Raw genomic sequence first — 25,419 nt, 5'->3', positions numbered from 1 at the left:
AACCCGTTGTGGGGGGATCTTCCAGGAACCCGTTGTGGGGGGTGCTTCCTAGCCGGACATGCTGTCACATGACCCCAACCTGGGTCATCTGAGACCGCCTACAGCCTCATCTAGCCTCTGCACCATGTATCTCCCTGCTGCTTTGTGACAATGTGCACGTGAGAATTCATCCTTAAAAGTTATTCCAAGGTCCTTGGAAGACACAAAGTATGGATAGCCAGGAGTCTGCAGACAAAGAAAATCAAAGCAATTCAAAAAGAACAAAGGAAATGGAAAAGAAGGAGAAAATAAAAGCATATGGATGAATGGAGGCTTGAAGTGGAATACAGGGTTCACATTTGTGGGAAGTAAAAAAAGAAGGGTCATATAAGAGAGGGAAAAAGTTATGTGGCTGAAACTGCAAGCAGACAGTGGCATTTTGTAAGAGAAAATCGACAGAAACCGTTTCTCTTTATTTGGCTGGAAGATTTTAAGGATCAGTGGAGGAAACGTGTAGCCAGTACGTGGCTGAAAGAGGTAAAGAGGGAGGATGGAGCTGTGGTGAAAAATGGGTAAAGTTACAAGAAATTGAAGAATCACAGAGGTCCTCCTAGAGACGTGATTTTAAAGACACAGGGGCTAATAGTCTTTTTTTATGGGGTTGAAATAAGGCCTGTGTTAGAGCAGTGCTGAGATCATGGGTTCCTTTTCCTCTCTGCCCCTCTATAGTTTAAAGTGTTCTACAATGAATTGGGGGTACTGTTATAATCAGGAAATGAGTAGCCTGCATAGTAGGAGGGAGCGAGAAGGAAACTGAGGTGGGAGCCCAGCAGGGAGCGCTGGGCCATGGGCAGGGAGGATTGTGACCTGGCCAGAGCTGCTTTGGTGCGGGGGGTCTCATCATGACGATGGTGCTCCAGTGATGGAACCACTGGCCTTGACGGGGGAAGGGAATAGATCAGAAGAGGATGTCTCTCTAAGGCCCATTCCTGCCTTCCCTGGACTCTAGGCTTTAATGCATAATCAGGTTGCCACCTTTTTATTTTCCAGGAACTGAAAACCCCTATGAATGCTCTTCTCACCTCTCCCTTTCCCAGGAGGCTGTTTTCATTCCATGTTCCTTGGATTTGCGGCTGGGTTGATGGGCTAAGTGTTTGGCCAGTTCCCATCTTCATTACTCCAAGCTCTGAAAGGCTGTACCTGCCCAAGCTGAGAAGGTCTGAGGGTCTGAAGAGGCCACGGGACTTGAAGATTTCTTCCCCTTCCATTTAAGGGCGTGCACTACTGCAGGTGGTTATACTGAGGCAGAACAAGAGAATGCCTTATTCTGGCTGGGTGAACTTGGCCAGGCTACTTAAGCCGTAAAGTCCTCAATTTCTCTCTTTTGAAAAAAATAGCAGCACTTGATTGGATTGAAGTAGCTAAAGGTATCCGCCCAAATCTTAAAATAATCTGATGCATTATTTATTAACGTCTTTACATGCACATGGCTGTGCTAAATGTTAGTTTAAGAATTTAGGATTCTCATAGACAAGGCCCATATCTTGAGGAAGGAAGATCAACGGTCCCCAGCACTGTGTCCGGCACACTCCCTTTTGTAAAAGTAAATTTTTAAAAACTGAGATGAAATTCACATAACAGAATTAACCATTTTAAAATGTTGAATTCGGTGGCATTTAGTACTTCCACTCACACTGTCTTCTTAAAGTGTTAGAATAACACAGTCGGTTGGGTTGGTTCCATTTTGTTGTAATAACAAAATGCTGCACTGCACCTCCGTGCGTCCCTTCTTGTGAGCCTGCACTCGAGAAATTCTCTAGGTCTGAGTCGCAAAGAATCTACTGGGTCATAGGATCTACAAACGCATTTTCAGTTCAGCGTATATTGCTAAACTGTTCTGTGAAATGGCCACCACTTGCATTTCCATGGCAGTGGCTGAAGTTCCCACTTCTGTGTCTCCTGACCACCATGGGGCTGAATGTAGGGGAGACCAAAGAGTGATGAAGTCCTGAACTAGCTCTATTAGCATCAGCATGGAGAGACCCCGAGAACATCATGGTGAGTGAAAAAGGCAGGTTGCAGGGCACAAAAGGATTGTGGGGCAACTCAGTTCTATCTATACTCTCTCTCTCTCTCTTTTTTTTTTAAAGATTTCATTTATTTATTCATGAGAGACATAGAGAGGCAGAGACATAGGCAGAGAGAGAAGCAGGCTCCCTGTGGGGAGCCCGATGTGGAACTCGATCCCTGGACCTGGGATCACAACCTGAGCCAAAGGCAGATGCTCAACCACTGAACCACTCAGGCATCCCTTAAGTATTTTTTTTAATCAAAGGAAGAAAATAGTACAGATAGGGATGCCTGGGTGGCTCATGAATAAATAAATGAAATCTATAAAAAGAAATACTTGAAGGGAATAAAGCAAATATTGACAAATATCATTTCTTAGTTAGAGGGAAATAGGAGTATTTGATATATTGTTCTTGAGACTTTGTTGTATTTTTAAAAAATTCCTCAATTAAATGGGGAGAGGGGGAGGGGAAAACCGATGTGCAGATTCCCAAAATATACAGGATAACAGATTTTTTTGAGCAGCTTCCAAATTTGGATTCACTTTCCCCCATGCAGAAATTCATATTAGTGGAGCCAACTAGCCTCCCCTTGTGAACATTGTTTTAAAGTAGATAAAATATCAAGGAATTTTGGAAGTTCTTATTTTTAGCCAGTAAAATGAAAAATTTCCACAGTATGTAAAATACAGTGCTCTAGTCGAAGCCTGCCTGGTTGGCTCCACCTAACTATGATCACGTCTAAGAACCTTTCCAAAGCTATTCTGGGCCTGGGGTGGGGGAGGTGACTCACTGTGTCCCTCCCTCACCCCAGCCCCTATCTGTTTATTCAGGTGAAATCAGATTAAAATGAACCTTAATGGTAGCTTTGGAAGGGAAGTCAGAGACAAAGAGATCCTGCGAGAAGCCTTAGACCAAGGATGATGAGAGTTATGTGGGTGACATTGCTAGCTTCTTAATTAGCGTCAACCATAATTTACGGAGCACCCATTTTTCAGAACAACACTAGCTTTCGTAGGCTTTCCTCTGTGTTACTGGGAAGGAAGCATCCAGAGTGAGCACGTGCAATGTTATTTTATGCTTTCTTTTGGATAAACATAAAAATCTCATGCCTACTTTTAATGCTATCTGAAATGTTAAATACAAGCATGTGAATAAAAGATTACATATGCCCCATACCTAGTTGAGAATCTAGATTCTAAACTGAAGTGCCAGTACTGTCCCGAAACTCTGGGGCTTGGGGGCAAATCTGGATTCGAAGCCTGGCCTGACCATTCATAGGCTGTAGACTTCAGGGGAGCTCCTTGCCAGCTCTGGGAAGCTGATTGTGACACCTGCCACTTGGGGCTGCTTTGCAGCTTCTGCAAGGCACTTGGCTCCTTTGCTAGTTTTTCAAAAACCAAATATGAAAATTTTAATTAATTTAACTTAATTTTTTTCCTTCTATTTTTTGGATGAGAATACTGAGGCCCAGACACCCTGTTCAGCACGAGACTTGACCTAACTGCAGAACAGGGCTCACCTGCTGGTCCTGTGTTCCTGGGTCAGGCACCTTTTATGGTGCCTGCCCTCACAGAGTCTCTGCAGGTGAGCAGGAGATCTAGAATTACCTTCTCCCCTGCCTGAGTCTCTCTGAGCAGCTCAAAAGAGCATCTAGAGTGATCTGGCTCATGTGGCTCCCCAGGACCCCTGGATCCAATTTCCTTAGCACTAGTTAAGTGAAGATGCTATATTAACCAGCTGTTGTACGTGTCAGTGGGGCTGTAAGCTCTCAGACAAGTGACCAGGTCTCCTGGTTCTTCTCAACAAGCCACTGGCCTCAGAAATAGACTGTGTTTCCTATGAGAGACTTTTAATGGAGAGCTTCCCTGGATGATCTCAGGTTAGCTTTTAATCTTACCACTCAAGAGTTTCACCAGCATGACGCACACAGCAACTATTCAGACTTTGCTATCTGTTCCCCTCAACCTCTAACCTTTGTGCTCTTTCTCAAGTTGCTGAACCCCTCGACCTCAGCTTCCTCACCCATAAAGTAAGGATGTGAGTAACTGCCCTGGATGTTCCGAGGATCAAAACAACATGAACTGCTGCACGGGAAAGCCTTTTGTAAACTTTTAAAGACATAACTACCACTTTCCTGTGGTCCGGCATGAACCCATTCCTTTCCCAAAGGAGCCCTTTAGGGGAATAGTGTCTTCTGTTCTTTTAACACATTTCTCAGCAGACCCCCCTAGCTGCCTTCACTGAGAGGGAACCACAGGGGCCCTCATTCAATAAAGCAGGAAGGAACTGCATCCTTGCTAAAGAATTCAGAGTTCCTAGCACTTTCAAGGTAAATCTCTGTTGAGTTCTAAGCTAACCTCATTCCAGGAGACCAAAATCTTCTCTCTTAGCAGTTTCCAGTGAGAGAATCTTGGTCTAGTTACTTAATGCATCTGAGCCTCAGTTTCCGTAAAAAATGTGAAGATACTTGCCTCACTGGATTCTTGTGTCATATGAGGACACATGATGGTAGGCAGTCACCACACCTGACTTTTTCCTCACCTTTGTACTTTTCTCTTCCATTTACCCTTCTAAACTATGTCTCAGCTTCCTTTTCCAGGAAATGGGGATAACACTACCTGGCCAACACACTCACAGGATTACTGTGTAACTGCCCAATCAGCTGAGGTAGGGCTTTGGAAAGGATATGTGTACTAGAAATACCTGTATGGGGTTATTCTCGGGGTCACTGACCTCGAACTGATGAGTGTGCTGGTCCTCAAAGGCCTGGGCTGTTTTGTGTAGCGGCCACCTTTAGTAGCTCCCTTCACCAGCTTCTCCTACTGCTCTCTGCTCTCTAGAGGCTCCTAATGCTCTCACATCTACCGGTGGTGCTCTGCGGCCTCCTAATCCCTGTCCCTCCCATGCCTCACCCCCATCTGCCTCTCTGGATCACAAGGCACCGGACCACCCACTCACTGCTCTCTGGATGCAAAAATGGTGCCTGCTCCAATCCCGCAGGCTGTTAGAAACCGCCTGCACATGACCCCCCTACCCTCATGAATAAGTACTAAAAAGACTCATTATGGGTAGATAAAGAAAACAGGAAATGCTCCCTAAAGCCCCCTACAACCCTCAATTTGAACAATCCCACCCCCTACAGAGGTCCCCAGCGTCTTATGCAAGGAAGCTACTAGCCCCCTCTGGGGTTGAGGAAGAGCCCTGTGTCCTAGACCCAAAGGGAACCGTTGGGAGGGCGAGCTGCAGAGGCAGGCGCAGGGGAGCCGAGCTGCTCTATTCTGGGCGCAGTTTCAAGGCCAGCTGCAAGGAGAACAAGCAGTTGCTGTGCGCCTGCAGCTGGCAGTGGATAGGCCAGGGCTGTCCCTCACTTGGGGTATATTTAAAGAGACCCCACCAGACGATCATGCCAACAGGAAAAATGCACACACATCTCTGCTGGCCTGGTTCAGCTTCCAAGCTCAGCCCCCTCCGCCTTCACTGCAGCTCCCAGGCAGGAGATGAGAGAGAAAGAGAGAGAGGGAGAGAGAGAGGTGGGCCAGCTCCCCGGCCTCTCCCAGGTGTAGCTGGTCCCACCCGGGAACACACAGCCCTGGCTCCTGGGCCTTCCTACCCTCAGACAGAGCTGGGCAAAAGTTCCAGGGATTAGCCCTGACTGGCTCCTCCCACCCTGGGGTTGGTAACCCAGCAACCAAAGGGGAGAGGCAGGCAGATGAGTCAAATGGAAGCACAGAATCTCTGGCTTTGTGTTTTGTTTGTGAAAACTCCCTGTGCACACAGGCTGCCTTCGACAGGGGATGGCGGGGCTTTCCCACACTGCTTCAGGCCAAATGTTCCTCCTCAAAGGGGTGCCCAGGCCCCACTTGACTGCTAATGTGGGCTTAGGGACAAAGCTGGTGGGCCAGGGGGAGCCCATCTTGGCTGAACTCTTTGGCTGCCTCTTTCACTTGTTTTTCTCAAGTGAAAACGAGGCTACAGGCCTGAGTCCCACGGGAAGGTGGTGTGGTAGCTGAGAAGTATGGGCAAGGGAACCAGCGGCCTGAGGCCTCCGCAGAGCAGAGGCAGGCTGGGGTGCATAGACAGCAGGGCTCTCCGGTGGCCAGAGACCAAGGACGGCTTCTCAGAGCGCCAAAGAGACTTCTGGGGGGAACCCGGCAGGAGTGGGGTGAGCGGTAGGAAGAGGGCAGCTTATCAACCAGGGGAAGGAAGCGTCCAGCAAACTGTGTGAGGCAGGCTGCTACAAGTGCCGGAAGAGTTAGGAAAACACAAGTGTGCCAACGGGATCGGCTACATAATTGGAGGGGCCCAGTTCAAGATGAAAAGGCAGGGCCCTTTGTTAAAATCTACCAAGAATTTCAAGCAGGAACCCGAGGACCCTCTGAGCAACCGTATAGGTTGCACACCCACAAAGCTGACCCTGGGTACCTATGAGTGGGCTCCTGGAGCAGCTTTGACAGCAGAGGTGGAGTGAGCTGGGGGGTATCTGCCTCTTGGCCGTCAGCTCCCAGACCTTTACCAGCCCTGAGACGCTGCCTCTCCCCAACAACAGCCGGTCTCCCTGCGCTGGCGCCAACTAAGTCTTTGCCTTTCAGGAAAGGGGGAATTGCAATGTCGTGGTGGGGACAGGGCTGAGGACTGGAATGGACCTCGAGGCCCAGAGCTCCAAGGACTCCCCGGATGCGCCAAGAAAGGCAGGTCCAGTGGCTGGAGCCCCATCAAAGTGAGGTTGCGGAGGTGTCTGGGAACAGGATGGAGATACAACCAACGGACTCCACTCTGGATCCCCTCTTAAGGACCCAGCAGACATGTCCTGAGGGTGTGTGTGACAGTCCAGGAGCAGAACCAAGGTCTGGGAAGGCTTATTCTCTCCTGGGGACTTACCTCCAACTCTATGTGGTCATGGAGCTTCTTGCAGGTAGCTGCAAAGGTCTCCGAGGTGCCAAATTCAAAATACCACAGTTTATTTTTCATCCTGCACAATGAAGCAGAGAGCTGACTCAATATTCTGTATTTGAAATGGTCGTGCAAAATAGCTATGCCAGTGGGGCTGTGAGGCCCGAGCCCTTAGCATCCTGCATTCCTATATTTTCAGCACTTCTTAATCAGACGATCACCTGTAGAAATTTTTCACCGGCTGTTCTGGCTACGAACTTAGAGAAAAACCCATTCATTTCTTAGACATCATGGCTACTTGGCTGAACCTCCACCTGCTCTGAACTTCCTACACAGAGCAGGGGGGAAAGGTGCACTGGCCCCTGTATCTGGATCAAGGGAAGAGTCCTATGAAAATCAACCAGAGGTGGCAAGTGACATCATCTCTATCGTGGTCCTTTCTACTGAAAGGAACTTTCAGTGCCCAGGAACTTCAGCTACAGGCCTCTCTTGGGTATCGCTGGGGTACAAAGGGAAGAAGAGACAGACTTTTGAGACTTGAGATACAGATCGTCTCGGGGCAGAGAAGAGAGAGTTCCACACTAAACCAGCCAAAACACGTGCCGCTCTATGCTCTGCCTGAGGGACGCAGAGTGGAGAGAATGAGAGACAGATTTGCCAGACAAGGTAGAAAGAGAAGAAAAAAGTGAGTTATTTGGTAGCAAGAGGCTCCCCCCACCACACACCCCTTCTTTGATTGCATTTGGCTTAGGTCATGGCAATACTTCATTTAGGGGGAGGCCTGGTCATTTGCTTCAAAGTAAGAGCTCACCACTTTGAGCTTTAGAAGTTTTCAACATTTTCTTTAGTGGGAGGAAAAGAAAGGGACTCCCACTGTAGCTGGGGGCTTTGCAAAGTCAGATGGTGTCTCCTGACACTTGGTCACTTTGATCAGATGGTCTCACCAAGAAGTGTGTCTGATGGTATCCCATTCCTTCCATCCCAACTGTTGTCCCATTATGAGGGGCTGGCTAAGAGAAGGGACACCTGTCCAGTTTATAAGCTGGCAGATTTTGCTAAGGAAGGATTAAACAAAATCACATTTTTCTTGGCACATTCTTCAGGAGAGGGGAAGCCAACTTGTGCACTGCTGATCCTCCATCCTCAGATTCATGGACTAGAAGGAACAAAGCATTCTTTGGAGGGAAGAGGGCTCTTATTTCTTTCTAGTAGTCCTTGGGCCATATTAGATGAGTCTTCAGAACAAAAGGCAACTTTTATCTCTGCATTTCTCAAAGAGTCTGCCTGGAATGTGAAGATGATGAGACTGTTCATCCATCGCATGATGGTTTCTAAGACCTACTTGACTGGAAAGTCGCCTTTTTGACTTTGTGTATGTATGAAAAGAAATAATAAATAATGAGGAAAATAAGAACAGTAAGATTTAGGATTTATAATTTAAGAGTTATACCTAATGAAGAAAATTAGCAGAACCGGGTATACTTTTAAGCAGACCGGTGCTTCTCAACTAGTGTGCTCCAACAGGGCATGCCTGGAATGTCCATCCCCTCAGTCTTTGGGGTAGCCAGGTTGGGGCCTGGGGCAGGCTGAGCCCTGCTGTCATAGTGGGGACTCTCATCTGTATGCCAAAAAAGTGCTTTTGTTTTCTACACCTGCCCTGAAGTGAAAAATATTGGGAAACACTGTTTTAGATCACTGGTTCTCTGTAGGCACAGTAATGGGAATACGATCACCTGGGGACTTCATTAAAATACGGGTTCTGATTCAGCCATTCAGGACTGGGGCCTGAGAATTCTGTGTTTTTTAACAAGTTGCGGATGCTGGTCCAGGGATCACACCTGGTGCCGTGAGGATGTGGAGACCACAAGTATGGTTCTGAAACATTAGTATTCATAAGAACTGCCTGGAGAATGTGATTAAAATCTTCCTTCCTGGGCTTCGATCTGTAGAGAGTCTGCGATAATTTTGGGATAGGGCCCAGGAAGAGGCAGGAGTGCCCAGGGGATCATTTCGCAGGTGGTCAGGTGTCGTGACTTTAAGAAACATTCCTCTAGATACCAATGAAGTGACAACCAAGGAACAGAATGGACTGATTAAACCTGACAGAGAGGATTCCTTAGGGAGGATAAAATGAGGGTCAATGCCTCTCCATAGACAATGATGGCAAAAGACCCAGGGACAGGAAAAACACAGACCGTCATAAATGTCAAGGTTGAGCATTCCTCTTTGGCAGCGAAAGCATCTCTATAGCCAAGAGACCTGCATTGTGATTCCATTTTCAAATATCACTTCTGGTCTGAATCATGACTTGAAAGTTATTGCCAGGAGATTTAGAGTTTTAATAAAAATTTCCGGAAGCCACCTGCTATTTTTGTCCAGAAGTGGCTCTTCTGATAATCTAATAAGGTTAAGAGGTCATGGTTAGGTCAGTGCAACAGAATGACAGAGAGGCTCAAACAGACTACTCATCCATTGCTGGTAAGTTGCTGCCTGTGTAATCTTTGGCAAGTGTTAAGCCTTAGTTTCCTCATCTGTAAAATGGAGTTGATACAAAGACCTGCTTCAAAGGGTGAGAAGATTAAACGTGGCGTTTGCAAAGCACTTTACATAAGGCTTGCTGCAAAGCCAGCTCACCAAGAATGTTAGCTACTTAAATATTGGTTATTATTTCAATGTCTTGAGTTGACATATTTGGATGACATAGGGCAAAAATGACAGATCAGGTTGGGTGGCTATAGACATTAAATGTGAAAAGTTTCTACTATAGGAAAATATGTGATCCTATTTGTTGAATCATGTGTCTTGACTTGTGGTTAGAAACATATGTTCCCCACATGTTTGTTCTAATAGCTTTTTCCAGATCATTACTGCACCCTAGTCCTTGGCTAATTATCTTGACTGGTCACACAATTGTCCAAAGACGTGATGTTGATTAGGAATATGCTTCTGAGAAAGTATATGTTTGGTGTGAGACAAAGCATTTCAGTTCAAGGAATTAATTGTGCCGGAACTAGATGGGAGTGTGCTAGGTATAACTGAAGAACAAAACACAGTACCACATGAGGAAGGATGGACAAGGAAAAAGATCATAGAGTTGTGAGCTAAGCCCTAAGCACTGCGGATACCTAGGAGAAGGGATATCCAATTCTTAGTGAGGCCAGGGGCAATCAGAGAAAGCAACCTGGGGGGTGAGGGGTGGGGAATGTCAAGGTTGAGTTCTGAAGAGCGTGAAAGGGAACAGAGAAAGTGGAGCATTTCAGGCAGATAAAGAAGCCCAGGCAATGGCACAGGGCAAGAGAGAGCATAAACTTGCTGCAGTGTCCTGAATTCAAGGTGGGTGGGCTGGTGATCAGGCAGGTAAGGCTGGAGACGCAGACAGGAGCACGATTGTAAAGGCTGGGAATGTTACACTTAGGTGTTTGGGTTTTATCTTTAAGTCTATAGTGTATCATGACCATCCTTACCTGAAGGTAAGGGGTTGGGGTGATAGTAATGACCTGATAAAATCTGTGCTTTTTAAAAATCACTCTGTCCCAAGTGTGGAGAGTGGGTACAGACTGGAGGCCTAGAGAGTAGTTTGGAGGTGGTGTAGAAATCCAGAACAAACTGGGAGGGGCTCGAATGAAGGTAGTGACAGTAGAGTTACAGAGAAGAGAATCCATTCACAAGCTAAAATTTAGGAGGTGGAACTGATGAGCTGGTTGGTTGTGAGGAACAAATAAGAAAGAGTCATCGCGGTAACACCCAAGGTTTCGTTGTAGCATGAGAATGGCAGGCGCCATTCGCTGAGAGAGGGACACAGGAAATCAATTCTCTAGTGGTGGTCCTCCTTGTAACTGAAGGATAGAACTTTGGGGTTGGGGCCTATCTGTCCATGCATCCATGCATCTGTCCATAGAACATCTGCTAAGCCGTCCTATGGGCCAGGCACCGTGTAGGGCTTGGAGGTGGTGATGAGTAAGAGTCTCTGGCCCCACAGAGCTTACACACTTTTAAGAGCTTCACCAAGACACTAACATTTGACCTTTGACCCACAGAAGACTATGCAGCCAACATTTAAGAGCTTTTACTTCTTCTTCTAACTCAGGGACGTTTTAGTTAGAAGTGAATACGTTCTATTTCTGTGGCCTATAGCCATGGCCGTGAAACATTTTACATACGCTCTCTCTTTCAAGTCTCAGAAGAACCCTACGAGGTAGATACTGTTGCTACAAATAAGGAAACTGAGACTTGGGGAGGATAAGTAACTTGTCTAAGTTTGCAAAGCCAGTGAGTGCAGAGTGGTGCCCAACCCTGTGTAGGCTTTGCTGCTCTGCCACCGGGAGGCTGCTATGATCTTAGCGTGCTCTGTGGTGTGGTGCTGTTGTGTTCCTACTGTGCTCACTAGACTGTGAGTTGTGGTTCTCCTTCTCCAGGCTGTTAAGTGGATATATTCAAGGACCTGGGGTGTCAGGTTACCTTGCGTCCTAGGAGATACTGTCTGATGCAGAGTGTCAGGCCCTCCCAGCTCCCAGTGACCAGGGGAGTTCAAGAGGAGTTGGAATTGGATTTGTCACAGGAACCTCCTGGTTTTGAATCTACCCAGTCTCTCAGAGAGTCAGGGAGACCAGAATGGTCCCTGTTAAAGCCAGATGCTTCCAGGACACCCTGCACTTGGCCTTCTCTCAGGTCACCCAGAAATGGGGCAGGGGCAGTGTCCCAACACAGGGACAAAGAACAGGGAAAGCTGGAAAACAAACCAGCTTAGGAGACACGTGAAATCATCTACAGATAGGTCTTGGTCCACAGAAGGCCCTTATCCCCTACACATTAAGTTTGTTGATTGAATGTTGCTGATGCCCTGTCAGTAATCAAAGTACTCTTTTCATAATGAAGAAGGTCACTTATGTGGCTAATCAGAAAAAAAAAAAAGCCACTAGCCTTTATTTGAGATAATATAGAGGGGGGATTTTTAGGTTGTCTCTGTCCTAACCACCGAAATGTTTGAATGTATGAAGGCAGGGGCCATGGGGACAGAGATAGAGAAAGGAAGGGACCCCTAAGGGGCTAAAGCTGGTTCAGGGAAAGATGGTTCCCAGAACCCTGCCCGACTGAGGTCAGTCATTAATGGTGGGCCATGAGGTGGAGGTTGGCTTCAAGCCAAGTGATGTAAGAGAAGATAAGACAGAACCTTTCTTTATATATGTTGGGGTGTTGTTGCCAAGGATTTCACTGGTAGGCGAATCTAAGGCAGGGCTCCATGCAGGTTTTGGGCTGCCCCCTCTCGCAGCCCCTTCACATCAGGAAGGAAGCCAAACTCCCAGCCTACCATCACTGCACACCAAAACACCAGGGGAGCAGTAGCCGGGACTCCTAGGCTCTGTCTACACTGCCAGAGCAAATCTGTATAGCATGGAGTGCTGACAGATTTTTTGTTGATCTGGAACTAGACTTTGGCCTCTTGATTTTGTACTCTGCTGAACGTTTTACATACATTCTCTCTTTTTAGTCTCAGGAGAAGTCGACGAATAGGTACCGTTGCTACCAATACAGAATTCACACATTCAAGTGTGTTCTTCTCTGCCTCACCTTCCCTTTTTACCGTTTCCTTGACCAGCACCAGCACCTTTCCCAAGCCTTTGGTAAAAGTCTATAAAGCATATGATACTCTACAGTTTGCAGTGGGAGACGTAGCCCCTACCCTACCCTGCCAACCAGAGCCTGAACGCCTGTGTTTCTTCTCTTTTGAAGACGGCTCCCCAGACACGTGGTTAGCCCTTGTTGGAGGGTTGCTGCTGCTGCTGCCTACGGCACTGGGGTCTGTGTGTTTCACCTTCAGTTGGACAACAACATGGCATTTGGGATCTGAGAGGCTATGGTTCTGCCACCAGCTGGCTAGGTGGTGATAGGAGTTCTTTAAAGCTCCATTTCTTCTACAAAATGGGAATTTTTTTAAACAAAGATTTTATTTATTTTATTTTGGAAGGGGAAGAGGGTGAGAGAGGGACAAGCAGACTCTGTGCTGAGTGCAGAGCCTTGATGTGGGGCTCAACCCACAACCCTGAGATCATGACCTCAGCCGAAATCAAGAGTCTGACACGCACCCATGGAGCCACCCAGGCGCCCAGGAATATTATTTTCTGTCCCACAAAGCTGTGAAGCTGCTGCGGCAAATACAGAGCACCAAGCAGCATTTAATGCATGGCAAGTACTCACTAACTGTTCTTTCTAGTTACTAGGAGATGCAATCACTGGGAGACTCATTCCTTTAGGGGTAGGAGTAGGGTTGGGTGAGGGGTCTATCCCAGGTAGCCAATGTATTTGAAGAAAATAAAGCTAACAATGTTTTAGTGACTTCTGGAGTGCTCTTTCCTGTGTCTCTCTTCCAGAGTTCTTTTTTGGCTCACCATGTCTTTCCTTCTCATAATCACCTTTTAGCTGGAGAGGACTAATCCTTAACCAGTTGTCCTGGGGCAGGTTTCCATGTCCACGAAACTCCTAGATACACTGTCAGGCTCGAAACTACTACCCAGGTGAGCCCATCCTTGAGGCAGAAGACCCCCACTGGGCTCCTCAAGGGACTTCAGTCACATGGAGGAGCGGCAAACAGCAGCAGTGACACCGTGGGCTGAGTCTATTTCTGGGTTTTCTTAACTTCCCCCAGCTTTATAAGAAAATAACATCGATTGCACACAAGTGAGCTGGATCTTCTCATTTGACAGATGAGGGCAAAATGAGACTAATTAAAAATGTTCTTTTGTATTTGTCAGCGATTTAGGGCTGGATTCAGTCATCATCCCCACAGCCTATGAATAGCTCGTTTTCAAGAATGTCCACAAGTTAAAACCAAGCTAGCTGCTGGGCATTTTTACCAACAAAGGCCATGGAGCTTCTGATGGCCCTTTTCTGATATTCTAGGAAGTTTTAAGGGCAATAGACTTTTGAAGTCGTGAAAACATGAAAACATTTCTTTGGGCTTAGAAGGCTACAAAGAGGACACTACGGCTATTTCTAGAAATAGGAGCCCTTGAAGTGATGGTATTCCTCTTTGTGGTATGGACTTTGATAATCAGGTTCCCTGAGTGGGTCATGACTCAGTCGGTCAATCAGGCCTTCTTGTCAGCCTCGCCAAGCAGATGCTCCCCGCAAGATGGCGTTCTGTGCTGTGTGGAGGGGGTGGACTGCTGTGGTGGAGGGCCTGCTGGCCCAGCAGGCGGGAGATCGGCCTGCCTCGTAGCCCTAGCTCTCATACACATGCGCATGTGACACCATGACTTACGCAGGGTGTCCTGGCCTCAGTTTCCTCATCACAAAGAAGGCCACGGAACAGCTGATTTCTAAGGTTTCTCCAAGCTCCCTGAACAATGCGAGATAATGCAACACAGGATAGGGTGGGAGAGTCGTGTGCTCCACACTGCCACTGCAGAGGGATGTGGGCCCCACTACGGCCAGAAGTGCCATCTTTTAAAGAAAAGCCAGAAATATGTTTTTATGTAATATCTCTGATTATTAGAGTTAGCAACAAATTCATTTTTTGTTGTTTCTTTTGGGGGGGGGGCGAGTGAGGGACAGGAGGGGCAGATGGAGAGGGAGAAAGAATCTCAAGAAGTTCCACACCCAGTGCAGAGCCAGATGTGGGGCTCAATCTCAGGATCCTGGGATCATGACCTAAGCCAAAACCAAGAGTCGGACATTCAACTGACTGAGCCACCCAGGAGCCCCCAAATACAATTTTTTAAAGGGCTAAAATCTACACATCTGGGGAAAATTATAGCTAGCCAACAGGCTACTTTGGTACACTAATTATAAATTTTCATAAGTTTCATCTCAATTAAAAAACAAAGCGAAGAGTTTCAGTTAATGCTTTTAAGGTTTGTTGAGTTACTGGCGGTGGTGTTGCTACTACTCCCGGAGACAGTAGACTAGTGCCAGTTTACTAAGGTGAATAATAATCCAGCAAAATCACACAGATGTGATAACACAGAAAGCAAAAACAACTGGAGTTGAAGTGATATGAAGGATGAAGGTTAATAATAATAGAATACTTTGTTAACATTTTACATTGTTTGAATCCCAAGTGCCTCTGGGAGTTAAATAGTTGGGTTAACTGAAGTTTAGATCAAAGGTTTAAAAAAAAAAACGGGCTGAGGCAGGTGGGCTTGGTTCTAAGGCCAGAATATTAAGTCCTGTAGGGGCCCATGAGCATCACTTCACAGGTGCTGCAGAGGCCATCTGTGTCACCCGCACATCCAGCTGCCCTGGCCCATCAGAGAGCTTGTCACCACATCTAATCCACCCTGCATGCTGTCCCCTGTTCTCACTGCTCGCTGGAATGGGCACTCCATGACCCTCAGGCACGAAGCTACGGGTGCAAGAATCTTTTCCAAGAGGGGGCAGTGGCCCCTCTGCTATAAGGGAAAGTGAGCCCCCCGCAATCAGGAAGGAGGCTTTATAAATAGCTGTTTTTGTTCTCTGAGTGTGACTCTTGTGCCCACTAGTCCTGCCAACAGATTTGTCTTGGCTCAGTGTATTTCGGCTTTAAGGGGCAAGGTATTTGCTGGCTGTTTTCCATACTGGGGACAGACTGGTGTTCACGGCACTGGGGAAAATCTGGCGGGGGGGGCAGTGAATAGATTGGAGGGCTGGAGACCAGAGACCGGGGGGTGGGGTGGGGTGGGTGGAAACGTGGGGAACAAAACAAGAGGGAAGACCTCAAGAAGGAGCTAAAGGAAACAAAAAGGCCAAGAACGTACCTAGCATGTATTTTACAATATCAATATGGAATCCTCTTAATAGCCTATGTTATAACAACTTTAATAACTTCTTAGCTCATTTTCATGTGTGAAAAATTACCTGTAAAATCACAGATGACAGATCATTTGCACTTAAGGGGCCTTTGGGGTCCGGGGATTCCCAGCCAGAAGATCACAGGTTCCCAGGAATCTTCCAAAGTATGAAAGGAGTCCATGAGTTGCTGTCAACATCTCTTAATGTGAAACAGTATTTGTGCATTTACTCGTAATAAAGACTGCACAGGCTAACTAGTGGGTTAAATTTTTTTTGCCATGGGATGGAATTAAACCAATTACATTGGTTGGTCACCTCCTGGTAACCAGAGGCACTGATTGTACAGTAAATGGATGTTGGGCAATTAAAAAAATGGGAAACAAGTTCTTAGAACAGCTTTATGGCTGATAGAAATCTTATTTAATATGGCACCCATGGTGGTGAGTGATGAGGGATGATGAAAAATAGTGCACTATTTGATGGTAAAAGGGTACATGCAGAACTGCTAGTCATACCAGCTCTGGAAGGTGATTTTCTTCTAAGCCAGAGCAGCCTTCTCATGGTACAGATTAAGAAGCTGAGCCAGTCCTTGGTGATGCACTGGCTGGAATCCAAGGCCCAGCTCCCAACTTTTAGTCCATGTCCCTTACCTTTCCACCTGCCCTGGCTCCTGTTGCTGTGCCTAGGATGTATCTGAGAATTGGAAACGTCAGCCAGAGTCACAGGAGCTAGGGACTGCAAAACTGTTGGCCATCCTCAGATGTGCTTGTGGGCTGGCTTTGTCACAACTTAGAGATTGCAGCCCTAGGTTGGCTGGCTCTGGTTGCTCAGGGCGCTGTGGCACTCTTCTCCACAGAGCCTGTGGTCTGGGGCTCCTTATTGGTCTCTGGTCTCCACTCTTCTCCCAAGGAAACAAAGAGCCAAACCCACTTGGCACTCCTTCCACTGCTTCGATGGAGACTGGGGTCCAGAGAACCTGCCCCCTCTGAACAATGACCCTTCTGTTTCCCGCAAGACAGTTTGTTTCTGTGGACTACGGACATATTCTCCTTTGGTAAGCTCTCCCCATTTCTGTCTGGCACCTGACAAAATCTCCTCCTAAGGGCAGGACTCCAGCAAGAAGCCTGCCAAAGTCTGAAATGTGATCCTCCCTCTCTGTAGCATCCGAGGACACGTGTGTGTGTGTGTGTGTGTGTGTGTGTGCAGGCACACACACGGGCCAAAACAGGGAGGCTTCTCTAATACTCTGCTACTAAGCACAGTCACAGACGTGGCCTCTCTGAGGTGACAGGGTCTCTCGAAGGCCCACAGCCTAACCTGAGAACTGCCGCAGTGATGTGAATGCCACCACATGGTCCTGCCACTTTGGGGGTGACCCTCAGGAGTGACAGCTGGTGAGGCAGCTAGGGTTTTCCTCTCCTGAGGGCCTGAGTGTCTGGAGTGTTTTTCCAGTCAGTATCTGTCCTTGCCAAGAGAAAATTGCTCCCTTCCCCCATCCAAAAATAAAATAAAATAAAATAAAAATTTAAAAATCTCACAGAATTTGGCTGCTTTTAGCAATCTTTTCTTCCTTTGAAGATTTATTCATGGAATGAAAATCCCCCTCAGGTCGATTTGGCTGATGCTAGAGGGCTCTGAGTAAGCTTGCTCTCCTAGTTCTCAGGGAGCAAAGTCAAATACCAGGACAAGAAGAAATCCTACACCTGGAAGAAAAGGGGCAAAGGCAGGTGGGGGATGTGTGTCTTTAAGGTTCTGTAATGATTGCTTAGCTGTTGTGTATCTTTTTTTTTTTATTTTCTAAGTAGGATGCCCAATGTGGGACTTGAACTCACCACCCTGAGGTCAAGAGTCACATTCTTTACCAAGTGAGCCAGCCAGGCAGCCCCGTTGGGTACCGTTTTTGATTCTGGACTATGCTTTACCAGCATTCACACAACCATCAGCCCGGGAGGCTGGTCTTGGAAGGCAGGTGAGGACAGTTAAGGCCCAGGTGGGCAAGATGGCTGATTAGAACAAGTCCCAAATGCCTAGAAACTAAGGCAGGCCACCTGGCTGCAACTGAGCTCGTGTCCAGGAAGGCTGCTTCCTGGGTCCTGACCAACGAAGACTAGAAACTAGAAACCATCTGGGTGAGTAGAGGCAACCCCAGAAGCAGGTCTACACTCATACCCTACCTTGATTGCCAGGTGGACTTCTGAGAGAGACAGCAGAGCTTTGCCTTCCCTCTGCACTCTTTTTGTCTCCAGCTCACCCTCCAGCTGTTGAGAATCATCCCAGTCCCCACTTACCCAATGTTTATTGTGTGCTGTAACTGCACTGGCTGTTTTACAAGCCCAAGGGTCCCCCTCACGTGCTTCTCACATCTACACGCCAAGGGTTAGTCTATAGATGCATTTGAGACTGTAGTTCCTTCAAAATGCAAAGCTAGACAGGAATGGTATCATAGTATCTGACGTGATGAATGAGCCTGCTCTCTTTTCTCTCTCCCACAAAAAGCCTTTCTGAACATGAGCTGTGCCAGATTTATGATAGGTCAGGTTACAAAAGTTCCTGGTTAAGCCAGTTGTTTGTCACTCTGAGCACATTTCCCCATAGAAACAATGTTATGTTGAGGTTGGGTTCCCAGGCTAACCTATACAAGCCAATTAACCCATTATGTGTCTAGCTTTGGGAACAGCTTGGTGGAGCTGGAGCTGCTCTAGTTGGAAGCCAGAGAGGCATGGGTTCCAGCCACGGCTCAGTCACTTACTTGCCATGAAGTCTTGGGCAAGTCGTTGAGTCTCTGTGCCTTAGTTTCTTTATCTTGTGTTGGGATGATATTTCGTACCTTGCAGGGTTGTTGGGAATATTGGGAATGGGTTCTATGATATACCCTCGAATAATGGCACAACAGAATTCCATGGCCCTGTATAAAACTGGCTTTGTGGCCTCATGGATTCTGAGTTCCAACATGCAATACGAGCGGCGCACTGTTCTTGCTGAATTTGGATTGGAGAATCTTTGCTTTCCTTGGGAAAGGGACATGGCGACTCTCATGCCCTCAGATCCCTGCTGGCGACCCTGAAGTCTGGGCTGGAGTTCTTATCAGAATGGGACTGGAGGTGCCAGAGGGAAGTGGGAAGTAGCAGAGGCAGGAAGGCGAGTCAGAGCGCAACGTAGGTATGCGTCCTCTCTCTTCCTTCTGCTATCATAAAACTACACGAAGATCTGGTTACTTTTTCTTAAGTTTCCATGCCTTCCACACCACCAACCAGCTGGACACCTCCTGGTCAGAGTTAAATACAGACTAGTTCCCTCCTTGCTTCCTCTACCTTTTAAGTCAAGAAATTGTTAGCAAGGCGAGCCAACGATTCATGAGATGGGGCAGATGCCTGGATAAATACCCCCTTCCCATCCCTATTCCATCTTCTTCCTGTGCCAGTTTTAAAAATCTTAACTAGGAAAGCATCAGCCAGAGCCTCACTCTGCCTGAGAAGACTGGAGTATACACTGCCAGCAAAATCCTTTCTATTTTGCCCTTTAGAAAATCTCATCCATATGCTCTCGGCTTTGCTTCCACTCTGATGTTTGTGACTTCTGATACTTGTGTATGCACTCCTAACACCCACTGCAGGGACTGTGATCATGTGAACTTGTCACCCTCACCAGCACGGCATTCTGGTTGTGCGTTCAAGCCCACCAAATCTCCGCTGTCTTGGAGGTCTTGTTCACTCCCCTAAGAAACCCAACCCGTTTACTTTGCCCCCTCACTGTGCAGTTGGCAAACGTGTCGCCACTGTGGATGTGACCCCGCTGCTCCTCCCTGCCAGTTCCTCGGGAGAACTGCTTGGCACCTCCTCTGCCAGGCTTCTTATTTCTAGCTCACACCTGCTGCCCCTCCGTGGGCTGTGATTTTAGAGTTTCATTTGAACATTCTACTTTATCCCCTTTAAATCTCATTCTAAAGCTCTCCTGTTTGGTCTTCAAGTCTCTGGCCAAAAATATTCCTCTTGGTTTATGTGACAAGCTCCTGATTTCTTGCCAGGGGCCTGTCACTCCAGCACTGAGATCCATGGTCCAGAAGAATAGTCATTCTCAGATCAGCTACAGAGCAGCTCTGTGTTCCCCATACATGCTTATTGCTTCTAAAATCATGACTCATGGCAGAGGAAGAGACTTGAGCATCACCTCTGCCCCACATCCCTTAGTTTCCTATGCAAGGCATCAGAGTCACTAGAGATACTCATGAGGATTCTTCTGGATGTGTTACTTGCCCCCACACCCACAGGAGGGAGAAATAGTCGAGGGGTTATATATGAGCATGTATACTCACCCCTTTCTTGTCTCTAGTGCAGGGGTTTTCAGCAAAGTCAATTCAGCAAAATACTGATTTCATAAGGTGCTCTGGGGTAGGCGAATTCTATGGTCAAGTAAATTTGAGAAACTAAATATCTTGCTTTTGCATGGTTTCAATAGTTTAGAATCTATACCAAAGGCTCTAAAAGATCCTACCAAAAAGAAATATACATAACATGGGATTTCCCAAGTGGATTTGATGATTTCCTCTTGTGAGTTTTCTTGTAACTTCCCATAGAATGCGCTTTAACCAATGCTACTGATACACGCCTGAAGCGGACAACTTGAGAAGCTACCTTCACTGGCTCTCACTAAACCTGCTTTCTCTTCTCCAGAAGGTCTATGTCTGTTCTCCTTGAATACAGTATCAGACTTTTATATTTTTCTCCCCAAACAGGGATGGGGCATTTCCTCTTTATTTCCATGTTATATCTATTTATTCGTGAGACTCTGACCTTGCTTTATGTTCCCTTGACCTTCTGAATTTGTTTTCTTTTTAGATCATTTCTTTTAGGACATCAAGAAACCCTTCATCAATGCAAATACACAGATCTCTAAAGCTTCCTGAAGCCCATTCATTCACTCCTCTGCTAGGAGACCCGTTTACCTGGGCAGTACCAATAAATTTGTGATCAAGGTCAAGTAAGAAAAATAAATAATTGGCGCCCCCATCACATCCCTGAGGTTCTATTTCCCAGTGTCTTCAATGTGACAACTTGGAGGCCTGATCTTATGGGGCCTGGAATTGTGTTTATTTGACTTGCACCATGGTTTTTTAAATTGGAAGATTTTATATACACTCCTGGAAGCCAGCTTCTCTTGAGAAATGGGATCTGTTAATACTGGGTTGCTCTCCATCATGGGAGCAATTGGCTCAAGCTGAGTGCTGGCTGTTCCCATGACATAGGGCAGGTGCTCTCCTGTTTGCTAGAGCAACCCCCCACCCCGCCCCCCGAACCCCACGTCCTCTCACTTACCTCACTTATATTAACTACCTAGCCTCTGCTGCCATTTGGATTTGGGATCCCTCACAGAGACCTTTGTAGTTCCCTCCTAGGAATTTTCCTAGCACCTGCCTCAAAAGCGTCTCCTCTCTCTCCTTCCCCATCTGATTCTTCCCATTTGAGCTGCCAGTGTTTTCAGTCACAAGTCCTAATAGGTGTCTAACATCAAGGGCTGACCAGCTGTGTCAGAGTAAGAACTGAAGCTGTTGGCATTGCACTGATCATATACACAGAAATAGAATATCATCCCAAGTCCACTTCTTCTGAGACAAAAAAAAAATTTCAGTCACCCTGTGTTTACAGGTCAGATACAACATGGTAGGCTATCAACTGGCGATCACAGAACACTAAGTAACGAACTTGTCCTTTACTGAAGAAGTAGCTTAAGCTCATGTTTACCTTTCCCCCGAATTTTCCACTTGGCACAAACGATGATTATTATGAATGCTAACATTATGCTATCAAGTCTTGATTATTAAAGGACAAATGATTATCCAGTCCTCAAATCTCTTCTAACTCATTGGCTTATTGCTGACTGTTTCATTTTTCTTTAGTATAGTTATCTCTAGCTTGGTGGAGAGCAAAATTAAAAGTACATATCATGAACCAGCCCATCAGCTCAAATCAGAGGGCATCTTGTTTGATTCTCTTTGCCCCAACCCTGCACATGTCTGCAGAAACCCTGATTATGAGCACCCTCCATTCTTCTCCCTGCCCAAGTTCAGGGACAAGGTAATACGGAAGACGAAAGGGAGAACCTGATGAATGAGAATGCTAATTAATGGGAATGTATTGATAGCTCCAATAAAAGCTTCACTGAGACTAACGATTGGGGATTTTAATTTACCCTCAATGTTCCTACCACCTCTTGCCCTGTGGTAATCCCAAACTGGAGATTACAGACACACTTTCAGCCCCCTGAGTTCAAAGGCAAGGTAGGGTACTTGGCTTGATTGGCACTTTGGAACACTCTCCAAAAAAGGTCCACTTTTGAGATTAAAGGGACCCTTCATTCAATAGAATAGAAAACATCTTGTTACTAGACAGTGGGGAGTTTCAATCTAAGTGTAGGCTCAATAAACATGACTGTGCAGCATTTATGTAAGTCCCTGATGCTTTAGCAATTGGAGGGTATAAGTGCATTCTTGGAATGAAGAGAGCCTCTCTCATTGAAGAGCATTAGAAGATAGGGAAACTGCTTTCTGAGTGAAAGGTGAAGTGGCAGGGCCAAAAGAAAAAAGAAATTTAAACACTCATACAATCTTCAAAGTAGAGCTCTATAATCTTCAAAGTGGAGATTTGATGATCCCTCTGAAAGAGGTGTTTACAGAAGGATGCTTACATTGGGAGGGGAAACCTAAAGGCCTGCCCAAAGCTTGGAGTCTGCAAGTTATTAGTACAGTTAAGAATCACAACACTATATGTCTAAATGAGAGAGCCTATACAATGTAGTTGCTTATATACTATTGCATGTTCTTCTTACAGATGCCCATAATAATCAATAGTATCATACCAACATCTGAAACATTTCAATTCCACTCATTTATCCACTCTCATTCTCATAAGCATCCTGTGAGATAGCTGTAATTTCCATTTTACATACCAGAAAATGAAGAATCAGAGAAGTGAGTAACTTTCCCAAGGGCAGAGAGTAAGAAAGAGGCGGAGTGGAAGCTGAAACTCGGCGCTGATTTTTGGATGCAGCAAAACCCAGGGATTAGTATCTACATTTCATGTAAAGGGAAACACAGCCTAACATATGGAGTTGTAAAGCCATTTGCCCAGGGTTTCTGGAGAGATAATTTACTTATTTCACAGGAGAGTTACTGAGTTTCCTGATAAGTACAGCAAAAGGCTGCTTTCAAAATCTTTGGCCAAATAACAAATCCATTAACATTTTCTTGAGTAAATGTTGATTTAAGTGAAGAATTAAAATTAATCGTCGCTTGAATCTTTCTTGAGAATATCTATTGTTTTTCAATCTCTTTTTTCATAAAACATGTGCAAGTATGAACAGTTTAAGGAAAATATATCATACTGCATATGCTAATCACATCAGCTCTAAATATAAAGATGGGCTCTGGTGTATCACAGAAATGCCCCTAATGCAGAAGGACGATAATTCTCCAAAGTTCTAATTAGTAGAGAATAACAGAGGGATAATTAACTCTGATACTCTTTCCTTTGGACGTAAAAACCAAGTAAGCAAAAACCATGTTAAGCTAAGTTTAGAGACCACCTAAGTCAACTTCTGGATGAGAGAATATGAAATCGTGGTAGTGAGGAAGAGAGAATGACGTGTGGAATTTTGTTCAATGTGAATTTCTACTTCCACAATCAAACAGCACACTTCACAGTTCCGGGCTTGTGAAAAAAGCCCAGTGCTTGGTTTCCACGGTTTTTCTGGCCCTGATATGCACGAACTCCCCCAGGTTAGCAGAGCTGGTTCTCTCCTGACAGCCCTCTTTCCGGCTCCCTGAGGGTTACCTCCTCTCCAGTCCCTCTGGGTCCCTCTCTGACCTAACACCCTGTACACCCATACATTTCAGGATAAAGGTCCCTGTGTTCCTAGAAGCCCTGAAATTTGGGCTCTGGAAAGATTTTTAAAGACAATGCATTCCTTCACTGACCTGTTCAAAACATATCTGCTGATTGACTACCTCCCCGTCCACTCCCTCACCTGTAGGAAAAGGGCAACTCCTGGGAACAGCATGGAGATCCTGCTGTGGCTGCCTCCCACCTGCCTTCCCATGCCGCCTCAGAACCATTTGCCTCTCTCTTCACATCCAGTGTCCTCCAGCATGTCTGCCCTTTGCCCAGCCTACTTCTCCCACACCTGGCTCCTACTTTCTTCGGGGCATTCCCATTTCTTTCTCAGGCTCAAATGCAACTTTCTTTCTGAAGTCTAATCCTACTTGCTCAGTTAGGTGCTCCCACAACACACTCACTATTCATGGCTCCTTGTTAAGACAAAGCCCACCGTATTATATTGTAGTTCCTTCTTTTGTGAGGGCTTCAGGGAGGGTAGGTATGGTTGGTTAAACTGTGTTTTCCAAGAAGCTATGTTGAAGGCCTAGCCCCATACTTGTGAATGCAACTGTATTTGGAAATAGGGTCTCTGCAGATGTCCTCAAGCTAAGGTGATGTCACACTGGATGAGGGTGGGCCAAATCCAATGACTAGTGTCCTTATAAGAAAAGAGAAATTTGGACAGAGAGACACAGGTGGCCTTAGGAAATGAATACAGTTGGTGATAGATTCTGGATATGCTCATCTTCCCAACTAGAACCATGGGCTCCTAGAAGTAGGGCCTGTGGTAATCCTGATTTCCTTGGCCCCAGCACAATATTAACACAGAATAGATGCTCAATATGTTTTGGCCAAATGAGGGAACATACTTGGGAATCAACCTTCTTTTGCTTTTAGGTCAGTGGATCCCAAGAAGGGTTCACTTCTCTGAGCGATCAACATTAGGAATGAGGTGGAGTGAGAGCGGTTTTGCATCAAAATAATGACTTAGGGAAGACAAAGGGTAAAATCGAAGTTGGAAAAGATGTGTCAAAAACCTTGTAGGTGGATTGTAAGAAAAAGTGGAGGCCAAGGCTGGGGTTGGTCAGGGAGGGAGTGTTTTGAATATCTTGGACTGCATTTTGAAACAATGGGTGATGATCAGGCCCCGGAAGGCGATGCTGTACTAGACTGAGGAGTTAAGGGTAGAGTGGGGAAGAGGAGACCAACAGAACAAGCCAATGATAAGGCTAGATTGGCGTTTGGGGGGAGATGATAATAAATGATCCCGAAGGCAAACCACGTGAGTTTAAATTTTATAAAATGTGACAAGGATTGTGGTAGCAAGTCCTTATGTGGCAGAAACAGGACAAAAACATGGGCAGCTGCCAAACTGAAGGCCTGAGAAGAAAGAGCATCAAGATGGCCAGGGCACTGCTAAGGATATCTCCAGGAAGGGACATCGTGGGGACCAGCAGGGAGCTGAGGAACACAGGAGGTAAAGTCTCCTACAGGGCACTGCAGTTGGTTGTTGTGTGGGAGGGAGAGGGCTGTCACTTGGTGTGCACCATCCGCTTACCCCTGGGCTCAGGGAAGATGATGTGTTTGTCATCCCTGATGAATGAGTCTGGCTTCTGTTTTTAGAAACCTTTGGAATATATTCTACAACTTCCCTCAATAACTCATTTTAGCCTTTAATGGGTCTCCAGGCCAGGAGAATCTTCCTCCCATCCAAAACAGCAATTCCTCACTAGAGAAGCACATTTGCCCGTCTCATTCTTTCCTGAGCTGAGATGAAGAGTAAGGTGTGGTTACTATTTCCTGTTGTGAATCCTTCATACACGGGAGGACTAGTTCCCAGCCCC

The 25,419-nt window shown here is 46.3% G+C and overlaps 1 protein-coding gene across 7 annotated transcripts in view; it reads right to left on the bottom strand.

Annotated features, from left to right (window-relative positions):
- Nucleotides 1–25,419, bottom strand: part of DGKG (diacylglycerol kinase gamma) — a 198,401-nt gene that overhangs the window by 54,465 nt on the left and 118,517 nt on the right. For all 7 annotated transcript variants that reach the window (XM_072752511.1, XM_072752509.1, XM_026007323.2 and 4 more), the window contains one exon: nt 6,930–7,020. In XM_072752511.1, coding sequence (XP_072608612.1) covers nt 6,930–7,020 — 91 coding nt within the window. The remainder of the gene's footprint in view (nt 1–6,929; nt 7,021–25,419) is intronic.

This window comes from Vulpes vulpes, chromosome 3, assembly GCF_048418805.1.
Source record: "Vulpes vulpes isolate BD-2025 chromosome 3, VulVul3, whole genome shotgun sequence".
Taxonomy (NCBI): domain Eukaryota; kingdom Metazoa; phylum Chordata; class Mammalia; order Carnivora; family Canidae; genus Vulpes; species Vulpes vulpes.
The sequence above is the reverse complement of the archived record's forward strand: the minus strand, read 5'-3'. Positions and strand labels throughout refer to the sequence as shown.